General features: G+C 35.6%; 1 protein-coding gene across 2 annotated transcripts in view; it reads left to right on the top strand.

Moving 5' to 3' along the window:
* The window catches only part of LOC117109836 (chromodomain-helicase-DNA-binding protein 1-like), a 32,587-nt gene that overhangs the window by 5,918 nt on the left and 14,574 nt on the right, over positions 1 to 12,095 (top strand). For both annotated transcript variants that reach the window (XM_033252281.1, XM_033252272.1), the window contains exons 3-16: positions 1,450 to 1,837; positions 3,464 to 3,547; positions 4,014 to 4,090; positions 4,472 to 4,593; positions 5,917 to 6,052; positions 6,270 to 6,397; positions 7,241 to 7,466; positions 7,774 to 7,874; positions 8,462 to 8,634; positions 8,884 to 9,008; positions 9,298 to 9,514; positions 9,777 to 9,869; positions 10,551 to 10,741; positions 11,232 to 11,420. In XM_033252281.1, the coding sequence (XP_033108172.1) occupies positions 1,450 to 1,837; positions 3,464 to 3,547; positions 4,014 to 4,090; positions 4,472 to 4,593; positions 5,917 to 6,052; positions 6,270 to 6,397; positions 7,241 to 7,466; positions 7,774 to 7,874; positions 8,462 to 8,634; positions 8,884 to 9,008; positions 9,298 to 9,514; positions 9,777 to 9,869; positions 10,551 to 10,741; positions 11,232 to 11,420 (2,250 nt within the window). The remainder of the gene's footprint in view (positions 1 to 1,449; positions 1,838 to 3,463; positions 3,548 to 4,013; positions 4,091 to 4,471; positions 4,594 to 5,916; positions 6,053 to 6,269; positions 6,398 to 7,240; positions 7,467 to 7,773; positions 7,875 to 8,461; positions 8,635 to 8,883; positions 9,009 to 9,297; positions 9,515 to 9,776; positions 9,870 to 10,550; positions 10,742 to 11,231; positions 11,421 to 12,095) is intronic.

Here is a 12,095-nt window from a genome sequence, read left to right as displayed (position 1 = left end):
TTAATTGAAAGATAATAAGTTAAATAAAAAGAGAAAAAAATAAATTAAAGTATTGTTTATTTTTCGAGCTTTTTAGCTAAACACAAATAGTATTGTCCTTAACTATGTAAAGTCCACATATATCATTAGTAGATTATTAATTATGATTAAATGTAATTTGTGAAAGTTGCAAGTCTGCTAAAAATACAGTTGTGATTAGAGCAGTATGCCTACACTGTTAAACCACCACTCTCACAATTAATGTTCCTCAATAAATACAACTGCCACACATATGTCATTTGAGCAGAATATTGTTGTCATAATAGAGAACATTCTTATGAGCATAAAAAAATCAAGTGATTAGCCAATCATAGCAGGAAATTGTGAATACATAATTATGCAGATTGCCTTTAGATTTGGACAGATGCCAAGTTTTGAAAGCTGCTGTAGTAGTATTGACATAGGTTAATATAATAGTTTAATAATAGTTTAGAATTTTGAATTATACAATTAATATTGAATTGCAATGTATACAGTGATTTTTTTTTTTTTTTATGTGTGATTGCAAACATGTTTTCAGTAGGAAATACAGCCTTCACATTATTTGATTTTTTTTTTTTTTTTAATTTTTTTTTTTTTACTTATAACTATTAATTGTTTAAAGACCTTTTGGGAAGTGTGACACATTTAGCATAATTGATCATTAGGTATTACACTAAAATTAGATTTTGCAATATCGGAATTAATATTAAAGTTTATTTTTCAATAATGCCTTGCAACTTTAAAGGTATATTATTAATCTTATTGTTATTTTTATGTATTGAATTAATAATAATAATGACAATACAGTTATATTATAATAATAATAATTGATAAATTATTTATAACCAGGGCTGAAAATTAACTCCCAAATCACAGTGGCCAGCAAAGCCAGTAAGAAAAAAAATGATACTGGCCCTTCCAAAGTTATACTGGTCCTCTTATTTCTTTTTTAAGGTCCGAAATATAATTTTACGAAAAAATAAAATCAGTAAAACCAGCAAGATGACATTGGTTTAATAATTTGATATTTATTACATTGTAATACACTACTACTACTGTAAGTAAAATGTACAATTAATTATACAAATGTCATCTCAGAGGTCAAAGGTCAGAAACATTGTCACAACCACGGTATTTTCACTTTTTTTTTTTCATGGAAAAAAGATCATTTTTTTAGAGGGTCACCAGGCGGATGATACCCATGAAATTTATTATCGCCCAACGCCAAAAAAGGTGGCCACTGGGGACCGCTAATTTTCAGCCCAGGTATAATTAACCAATAAAAGCAGTAAGGATTTACCTGGACGTTTTCAGGTCTACTACAGATTCTGTAGATTCCTTTTTCAATCATTCGAGATGTTAACATGAGTAATAAACTTAAGAGATTTCCATTACTTATAGTGAAACTTTCTTTTTATTTCAATCCAGTGAAAACAATAGTTCAGATTCTGGATCAGAGGGACATGAAGCAGTAGCAGATCACGATGAGGATGATGAAGAAGAGGAAGAAGAGGAGGAGGAGCATTCAGCTGATGAACACTCAGACGATGCAACACGATCAGAATCAGAAGAATCTAAGAAATCAGACAATGAGTCAAATGACGAATCTAATGAGGACATGGAGGAAAATAATAATGCGCATTCAGATGATGAGGATGAGCAAGATGACGATGACGATGATGAGGAGAAGGATGAAAATGAAGACTCCGAGAATGATGATGAGAGTGGTAGTCCAAGTAAAATGAAAGATGAGGATGATGAAACCAAGGAGCAGCGATGGTTTACCAAAGTCACCACTGCCAAAGATATCAAAGAGGTACTTTAGATTTGCTTTCAATCTTTAAAACTTAATTACCACTCCCACATGTTCCTGTAAAATTTAGTGCGAGCCATTAATTTGTCAATTTCCATAGTCCCAAGTCTCCTGGAAGTCGTGGGAGTCTTCCGGAAAACGAGTTTAGCCAGAACAACAAAATAGGCCGTCCAAAATGGATGCCAATAGGAGTGGCCCTGAGCCGATAACAAGCCACGTCTCCTTCCAAACATTAAAAAAAAATTATGAATCTTTAGAGGGCATTTAAAAGTGTTTAAATGTTGGAATTTTGTCTTCAAAGGAATAGTCTAGTCTTGAATTACCTATCACAAAGATATTTTAGTTACAGACATAGATTGCGAACGGCTACTGTAACTCACATAAATTGTTTCTAGACTATGCAAATGCATCTTCATCTCTCGCCTTAGCCTAGTGTAAATTCTACTCTAGGTCCTCCGAATCGAGAGATAGGCCTAGACCTACTGTATTTTGTTCACTAATAAAATTTAACTTGTGACTTTAACAGCAAATCTTCTTTACAATATTTCATAAATTAATTATAACCAGATAGTTACGAACACCAATAGTATTATGTCGGGGAACCAAATCTCCAGTATTGTATTTGCAGAGCCATGTACATGCGTTGTTAGTGACTCAGAACCGTCCATTTTCCAGTGGGGTATAATGTTTTTAACACAACTCGTGTTGTAAGTGAACTTTTCACCGGGTAGGCAATGGTTAAGTCTTACATTTTTGGGAATCTCCACCGAATATTGGTATGAAAACAACATACATTCAATCAATAAAGGTTGTTTTTGTCAAATGTAAATATAATTTAGCTTAAGTTTAATGTAACATTCGATAGATTTGAAGAATGTAAAGAATATGCTAAAGGTAGACCAGGCCCAATTAGGCTAGGCCGAGCTGATAAGACCAAGCCGTCCAAGTTGTCATGGTAAAAGTGGCCGTCCTAAATAATTGTTGGCCGTCCAAAAGACAGCCGGACAGCTCGCTGGCTAAGCTTATGTCCGGAAATCAGCACAGCCTCCTGCAAAAAGGCAAGAATCTTACAGAAAATTACCCCTCTTTCACAAATTCATAATATCTGCACTTTTTTACTACTTTATTATCAATTGTCTCATGGAATCAGTGCCGATGGATTTCACTGTGCATACCGAAATATAATTAGATGTTTTAAGAAAACTCATTTTACCCAGATCTCCTGAAATGATTTCTTCCAACTTGGGACCCCTACAATTACTACAAATGCTTCTCTTTCCATCTCTTTGAAAAGTTGTGATAAATTTTATATCTCAATAATCAAACTGTGCCCTTTGTCTTGTTTCTGACAAGGTGGGTTGCCAATCACTAAAGTGATTCCCCAGCAAAAATATTTGGGAAGCGCTGGTTTAGTCTACTAAAAAATATTCTGGGCCTGATTCGAATCAACATTCACCAGGCTAAGACAATGACTCATTTGAAAGAAGCTCTCAACAGCCTTCAACAACTTTATGGATGCAGAAGAAGCGGACTCCCAAGATACTAAGTGTCAGACAGTATGATTGGACGATATTAAAATCTTACAGTACTCAAAATCTCAATTTGTTTATATTATATTTGAATTTAAAGATGATGGAAGAATTTCCAGATATTTATGGTATTCGGCGGTCAAGTCGTTGCAAGAATAAAGTAGCACGATATCAGATGACTCCAGTAAGTTCAAAGGTTATTCATCTAGGGTTTAGAGTTGATTTTATGGGTTTTAGATGTAATTTTCCATAAGTCTTCTCAATCCCAATCCTTGCTAATGGAATAGCAGAATACTGTCCTGTAAAGCAATATAGTAAATGTAGTGTTGCAGGGGTGGATCCAGAGATATCCAAAAGGGGTGAGGGGTCCAAAAGGAGGGGGTGGCATCGAGAGACAACACTACTTTTTTGGTTTTCTACACCCCCGGAAATAACCTCTGAGGCGTTTTGGGTGATCAATAATTTCTTTTTTTTTTCTCTTTCCAAAAGAGGAGCTGGCTCGGCCCCCGTAAAATTGCCCCATGTTGGATAATATAAAAGTAAATAATGATTACACAATTATTATGTCATGATAATGTATAAATATAGAATGATGATATACTAATGTATATTCTCCACATTACATTAGCCACAATATTTTTCCTCCATAGACTGATGAACCAGAAGGCGGCAGGGGAAGAAAGAAATCAGTGACAGGATCTTCAAGAGGGAGACGGAACAATAAAACGTATGCAATTCTGTAACCATCACTATAATGACTTAAATTCTGGGCTTTTGTGAGCGCACCTGTTTCATGGGATAAGTGGTGATGGTGGTAGTTTATTAGACAAGGAGGTCCCAATAAGTCAAACCTGAAGTTGTTTTCCATCTACTGTATATAAATGGCCAGGTCATAATGTAGGTAATCACCATGAAGGCAATTACATTATGTACCCTATGTCATGAATGATTAATTGGTATTAATATTGACTGGTGTTTACTTAAGACCTTTTTATGGACAATCCAAGCTGTAACAAACCCAGTAACAATAATAATATTTAGATAAAGAAAACATTAACATGCAAAGATGATTACATTACACCAAACAATGTTTTAATTCACATAATAGTGATGGATGGCATAGAGGAACCCGTTTAAGCGACTCCTCAAGTGAGGAGAGTGGTTCTGACTTTGAGCCAGCATCCAGAGGTAAATCAAGAGCTAATGCAAGATCAACTGTTAAAAACCGTGGTAAGATGGCGATTCATTTTCATTTTTTCAAGTTCAGATTATGATTAGTAAATGTGTTAAGATTAAGAACATCATTTTTAATGGTGTATAAGTTAATTAGGATAGAGATCAATAGACACATTTCGTGAGGTTTGTTAACAGCTAGTCATGTGATATATAGTGGGTATTACTATGGAGAATTTACAGTGCGATCAGTGTTAAAGTATAGCAAAGGTAATGTTGCGGAAACAACTGCCCACCATTAACGTGAGAAATAACTGTCAAGGAGAGGCACTACTATATGATTGTTCAAAGTAGTGTTTATTTACTTATCCTAACGTTCCATGTGCTTTTTATGCTTTGTAATTTATGTGATCCTTCGTAAACCTTAGCTAGCCTAGAAATCGTAGCATGTCAAAATCGCAGTCCGCGGATCAAAGACCCTCGTGCATACCTAAACAGGAAGTAGAAATGCAGTGCCTAGGCCTAGCATTTGTTGAAAAATCTCAATGTTCAGGGCCAGTGTCTTTTGGAGTATTAGCAAACCATTATGGCAAAACTCTCAATTTCAATTTCCAATCAATTTGATATATACCAACCAACATTATTCAACATCAGATATGTGCTTTGTAGCAGCAACATTCTGAAGAAGCCATGCGTTTTCTTATTACCAAGCGTCACTCGTGCTGCCTGTTTACAATTTATACACACTATACATCACATGACCAACCTAGTGGAATGTGTCTATTTTTATGATGATAATTTGAGTAATTTTTTTTTTTCCATTACTCTTTATACTGGGTATCCTTTTCAGTAGAAATCTACCGTTGTCCTACAGAGCCCAGTTATGCTTTAATAACAAATCTCATAATGAGACTTAAGCCGGGCACTCATTGGGACCGACGGTTGTCGGCCGATGCGATTATACGAAGAACACAACGCAACGATGTGCGCGTAACTGATTGTTTTTAATGACAATCTGTTCAGACGACCACCGACAATCAGTAGACTGCATTGCGTTGTCTAGCGCTCACAGAGGTCGGAGTTGAATTTGTCGTGCGACAGTCGTACGACACAGTGAGTGCCCGGCTTTACGGGGTAGAGTTGCAGTAGGAATTGAACCCAGAACCCTGGCATTGCAAGGCAAGCATCTTAACTATAAAGCTATTCAATTCCTCTCCAAATCATATTTGAGATAAATAATAATTCATTAATTTGTAGTATTATATTTCTTTAATTCACTTACCGTAACTTTTAGTCATTGGTTAAGAAACCAAAAGCTTCAGTAATTTTATTGCGACATATCTTCATCTTCTATATTCCTCAATTGATTTAATTTTAAAGCATCTGCAAGAGGCGGCGCAAGAAAGAAACAGTCTGTGAATCGACGCAAACGTGCATCGAGCTCTGAAGTGACTGATAGCGATAGTGACTACCCACGTGCACAACGCAGTCAGCGGACAGCAACTGCCAAAGTCAGGTACAAAAGCAGTTCCTAGGTATCAGAACACTGTATAATATCATATATCATTAGTGTAGCTGTGAAAATTTAGGGAATCATAAGTATTCCTATTACTTATATCTACCTCCTATGTCTATATTTGGGAGTATTATTTTGTATGCAGTTGTGTCTATTGTTTCTCTGTCATTCAATATTATACACTTGTATGATCTTTTTGTCTCACCATCTTTGCCAGTTACCTTGAGGAAGATGAAGACTCCACCGACTCTGATGACATCATCGAACAAACTGGACAAACTGATGGAAACGATGATGCAGAGGTCATCGAGAAGGTTTTAAATCATAGAATTGGTCGCAAAGGAAGTAAGTTGAGTGATTGATTGATTGATTGATTGATTGATGTTAAGTACTAGATTGTGAGGATGTCTTTAGGAGTGGAACTCTGGCTTAATGAGTAACATTACCTTCCAGTCTCAAGGAACTGGGTTCAATCTTGGTAAAAGAAAATAATAAATTTTCTGCTAAGCATAAACAACTTCTCTCCCATAGCCTCATTGACTTGGTTATAGAGCATCATGTCTGTGCGATAAGGACTAAAAACATAATTGTTATGTTGGCGTAACCCGGTCGACATTTTTATTTAAAATTCACAATACTAAATTTAACAACATAGAAAAACAATGCAAAAATGACTGGAAATATAATTTTAAAAAAAAACTAAACTTCTGAGTCGATTCCTGGACAGCTTACCACTGTTGGGTCCCCGACGAGAGCAAAGTGTACGTAGTTTGGCGTTGCTAAAAATTTTTCGAAAGTGGTCCAGGGGAGGAAATTATGACAATGTAGGGGTTTCCAAGGCTTATTTAATCTATTTAATATGTAGGAAATACATATGCCTAGGCCTATAATTCTCTCCCCAATGAATTGGGGTTTTCCACCCCGATGGTGGTGGGGGAATGCGCCAGTTCTCCCCCTCTCACTGATGCCACCCTTGATTTCAAGGACTTTGCTAATTATTGTGGCAGTAAAAAAAATCCCTACCTACCTACCCTATTTATATACACATTAAAAAAAAATCATTATTTTGTAAATCTTTGTCTTTGTTGTTGTTTTCATCATAGGAGAGTGCTCATTGATGTATTAGACATGTGCTGTAATATGATTTGTGTTGAACATTTTATGAGTTTTGATTTTTGAATTGTTTAGAAACTGGTGCAATAACTACTGTCTATTATGTGGAAGCAAATGGTGATCCAAACCAGGGTATCGATATGGAGACAGAGGAAACAGAGACGCAGTACCTGATTAAGTGGAGAGGATGGGCCCACATACACAATACATGGGAATCTGAAGATACTTTAAAAGCACAGAAAGTTAAAGGGATGAAGAAGCTAGAAAACTATATCAAGAGAGAGGAAGAAGTAATGGAATGGTAAGAAGGAAAGGCTTCATGTTTTGGAAATAGCAGATATTTTAGTTCAGACATCCAAGTGTAATGCTTAGCTGTATAATAGCTGCTGTAGAATATATTCAATGAAAATATTGAATTTCTGACTTTATTCTTTATTCTATTTTATTGTCTAGACAATATGGTGTAATACAATCCACTGGGTGGTCAGGAAACTGGGGGAAATGGGGTGTAACCACCATTTTGCCCTTTTCCTCAAAAAAATCTGTTTCTCATTAATGGTCCCCAAGTTTTTTGTCAAAAAACTAAAATAAGATTGTTTGATTTTCAGGAAGAAAGTGGCAAATCCAGAAGATGTAGAGTATTATGAATGCCAGCAGGAGATGTCCCTCCAGCTGGTTGAACAGTACCAAAAAGTAGAACGTATTATTGGTAAGTATCATGTAATCACTTATTATATTTGGTTTCTTCCTACGCTAATGCATTGATAGCGATGATCATGAAGAATGATGATGAATGAGGGAAATTCAGTGTTTATGTACAGAATCAAAAACACTAATATATATCGATCAAAATGAAGCTCGAAAGAAAAGAAATTATAAATAGTAAGCTATAAATGAGGATCAGATTGGACTCAACATTATTAACTAAGTGTAAGCTTTGTCGTTTAATGGTTATGATACCAGGCTATAGGAGTGATGTTCTGCCCTACCCGATGTATTGTCATGCTGAATACTCCGTACATTTCCAACATTTCCAAATACTTGTGTGAGAAGAATTTGCCAGTGATTCGGGTGGGAATCGAACCCACAACCTATGGAGGTTGTGGGTTCGATAAGTATTTGGAAATGTACTGAGTATTCAGTATGGCAATACATCGGGTGGAGCAGAACATCACTCCTATGATATTTTCCTGACGCAAACACACATTGAAAAAAGCTATATATGCATATAAAATATGAATGGTTAATAAATAGATGTTTATTCAAAATATCATTATCCCTTGTGTATCAAAATAGCTCATCAGAACACATCATCTGGGTACCCAGATTACCTGTGCAAGTGGCAGGGATATCCATACTCGGAGTGTACCATGGAGGATGGAGAGCTGATCGCCAAGAACAACCAGGAGTGCATTGATGCATATCATAAAAGAAACAAATGCACAAGAATACCATCAAAAATTACTAGGGTATGTGGTTTTACTTAAAATATAAAAAAATATGTTTTTTCTCTCAATAAGAAGATATGTACAATAGGACAAATTAGCAAAAGCAGTACTCAGGTACTGCTTTTAATGGGAGTCAGTATAGACTTCAGTAATACATGTGTTGTTAGTGTTAATATATCTCATTCCTGAACATATTAAAAGAAATTTAGAAATAATTTGTTCCCCTTAGTCATATTTTTTTTCATCATATTTTATGGATATTTTTTGCAGGTTTTAAAGATCCGACCTCGGTTCGTGCAACTCAAAGCGCAGCCCTCGTACATTGGTGGAGATGACCTTGAGCTGAGAGACTATCAGTTAGACGGCCTAAACTGGCTGGCACACTCGTGGTGCAAGTAAGTTGTAACAATTTGTTTAACATACCATGATTCATTTGGACATTTAAATAAAGTAGATGATTTTATGTTTAGACCAGATCAAGTTTGTGACCTAGGTCAATATTTGGTGTTAGCCAGGTCAGTTGGAGATTTAACCTTGTAACCACATTCTGAGTTGACCCATGTCAATTTTACATTTTGCACAGTTCAAAATGAGATGTGATCAACAATAGGTTCACATATGTTAATTACTTATATATGTGACCTTTAACCTTATGCTAATGTTGATGTTATTGTGTTTATATAGAGAAAACAGTATCATACTTGCTGATGAGATGGGACTTGGCAAGACCATCCAGACCATTTCATTTCTATCGTACCTTCACCATGCCCATCAGCTTTATGGACCATTTCTTGTGGTGGTGCCATTATCAACCATGACATCATGGCAACGAGAGTTCCAAATGTGGGCTCCTGAGCTGAATGTTATTATGTATATTGGAGATGTTAAAAGCAGAAATATAGTATGTATTGTCTTGTATATAAGTCACCTTCCAAGACAAAGTATTAGTCTTGTTGCACAATAGACAAAAATGTAATGTTGGCATACGTCCATTAGGAACATAAACATATGAAAACTAAATTTAATATTGTGAAAATGGATTCAAATATAAGCTGCTTATGATATAATACTTTTAGGGCTAAATTATATATAGCATATGTTTTAACTGAGGATACAATCATGTAATAAATTAATTATTCTATTATTCTACTATTTTTTCATAGATTAGAGAAGATGAATGGTGTCACAACAACAATCGGAACCGATTAAAATTCAATGTTATTGTAACAACATATGAAATACTCCTAAAAGACAAGGTAAGTGGATGTTCATTTCTGACAACCATATAAATTATATAACAATCATATAAATCATTGTAATGTTTGTTATTAATGTAGCACTAAATAACCATTTCATTAATGATTGTTAATATTAAGAGGTTTTTCTTCCCACAAAACGAAAGTGTAAACAAAATTACACACTTGCATTTTTGGGCAAAGCGCATATTCCTAGCCCTATTGTGATTGGTTAGTTAAGTTTGGTTGACACTCCATAAAGGCCCATTGGTTTTACAGATGTACTGTCCCTTGAAAATGACCAAAATCACAAAAAATAATTTTTAAATTTAATTTGCTCATTTTGCAGTAACATACAAATTATTAATTTGAGCATAGAAATTATTAAATTAAAAAAGTGTGTTCCCTGATTTTTTAACTGGATAATAATGATAAAGATAATAGAATTTCTATCATTTTTTTCGCTTTAAAAGGATGGTTTTTATTGGTTAGCATTTTTTAAATATACTAATTTCTATGTTCAAGTTGATCATTTTTTTGTTACTTCAAAATGGGCAAGTAAATTTCCATAATGATTTTTATGATTTTTGTTTTTGTTTTTTGTAAGGGACAGTACATCTTTAACATATAGTAACTCTTCAACCGATTGTGACCTTCATATTCAATTTTGTTTGCTTGATAAGTTCTGTTGTCTCCTTTCAGTCTTTCCTTGGCAGCATTAACTGGGCTAATCTAATAGTTGATGAAGCCCATCGATTGAAAAATGATGATTCTTTACTTTACAAAACTCTGATGAACTTCAGCACTAACCACCGATTACTGATCACAGGAACACCCTTACAGAATTCCCTCAAGGAGCTGTGGTCGCTCCTGCATTTTATTATGCCTGATGAGTAAGCATCTTAGTTTTATTTTTTGCTACATTAAGCCGGTTTTACACTAGGTGAATTTAGTCACGTAAATCAAAAGCGTCAGTTCACTTCCTGAGCTCTGATTGATTGCGCATTTTTTCGCTTTGCAAAAATTAGAGATGGTTTGAATTGCAGATTTTGCTGAAGCGCAAAAAAATCCAAAAGAAATGTGAATGCGCATAAACTAATGCTTTGATTCGCGTGCAAAAAACTTGCCTAGTGTGAAACCGGCTTTAGTTCTAGACTGATTGCTATAAGTGTTTTGTAGATTGTTAGAATGGTTTCAACCTACAGTAATTGGTTGGATATTGATGTATGAATAGGCCTATTTCAATTGTTATTGTATTCATTTGAATGTTCCAAAATAATTATCTCTGCTAAATGAACACCCTTTGTAAAGATGGCCAATAGATAAATATGATCACAATAAGTTAAAATGCCATTAAGAATGCTCCTGTGGCTTTCCTTTTAGCTTTACATCATGGGAAGAGTTTGAAGAGCAGCATCAATGTGCTGACAAGAATGGTTATGCCAGCTTGCACCAGGAACTTGAGCCGTTTCTGTTGAGGAGGGTTAAGAAGGATGTGGAGAAGTCGTTACCAGCCAAAGTGGAGAGGATCCTCCGAGTGGAAATGAGTGCTACTCAGAAGCAGTACTATAAGTAAGAATTGCTTTTTTTTTCCAGCCTGGTATAGTGGGTTTGGTCTTCGATTGATTCCTAGATGTCGTCAGATGGGAATTTATTTGATCCTTGAACATTCCTTGCTTAACCTTTTCCTGTTATCTGCTTTCTATTTTTTAGTGCCATGTTTTCTATCAGAGGAGCCATTCCATGCTGCAGAGGAACCCTAACTGAATAAAAAAATATTATACATGAAAGAGCAGGACACTGTCGTTTGTCATACATTATAACCTGTCTTCATAGTCTATTTCGTGAATACTTACCTGGATAACCGACTAATTGCCATTGTTCCCAAAACGGAACACCCCTTCGAAAAAAAATGGAACAGACCGACCCAAGGCGCCACGTGCGAACCGTCTCCCTAACAAACGTCCTCATTCCCTTTTCGACGTTGTTCGAAGTTGGATACACCCAGCCTTTGAATTTCTAGCAGTCTTTTCAAGCTATTCTGTCTTATTTTGCCTTGGATTTATTTTCAACTTGACAAGATATCCTTTGTTTTTGTAGTCTCGATCGGCATGTCCGCTCGCAAGTCTTTGTGCTCGGCGTGTGGGGGCCCTAAACCGAGTGTTAAGCTCGACCGGCACTCGGAGTGCCCGTTGTGTCGCTCGTGTAGCAAGGCTGAGCATCACGATTGATTTGTGTATTTTTGGC

This window comes from Anneissia japonica, unplaced genomic scaffold (genome assembly GCF_011630105.1).
Source record: "Anneissia japonica isolate Jap-2015-1 unplaced genomic scaffold, ASM1163010v1 scaffold1511_len2985839_cov193, whole genome shotgun sequence".
In the NCBI taxonomy this organism is placed as follows: domain Eukaryota; kingdom Metazoa; phylum Echinodermata; class Crinoidea; order Comatulida; family Comatulidae; genus Anneissia; species Anneissia japonica.
This window is presented reverse-complemented; position numbering and strand designations above follow the sequence as displayed.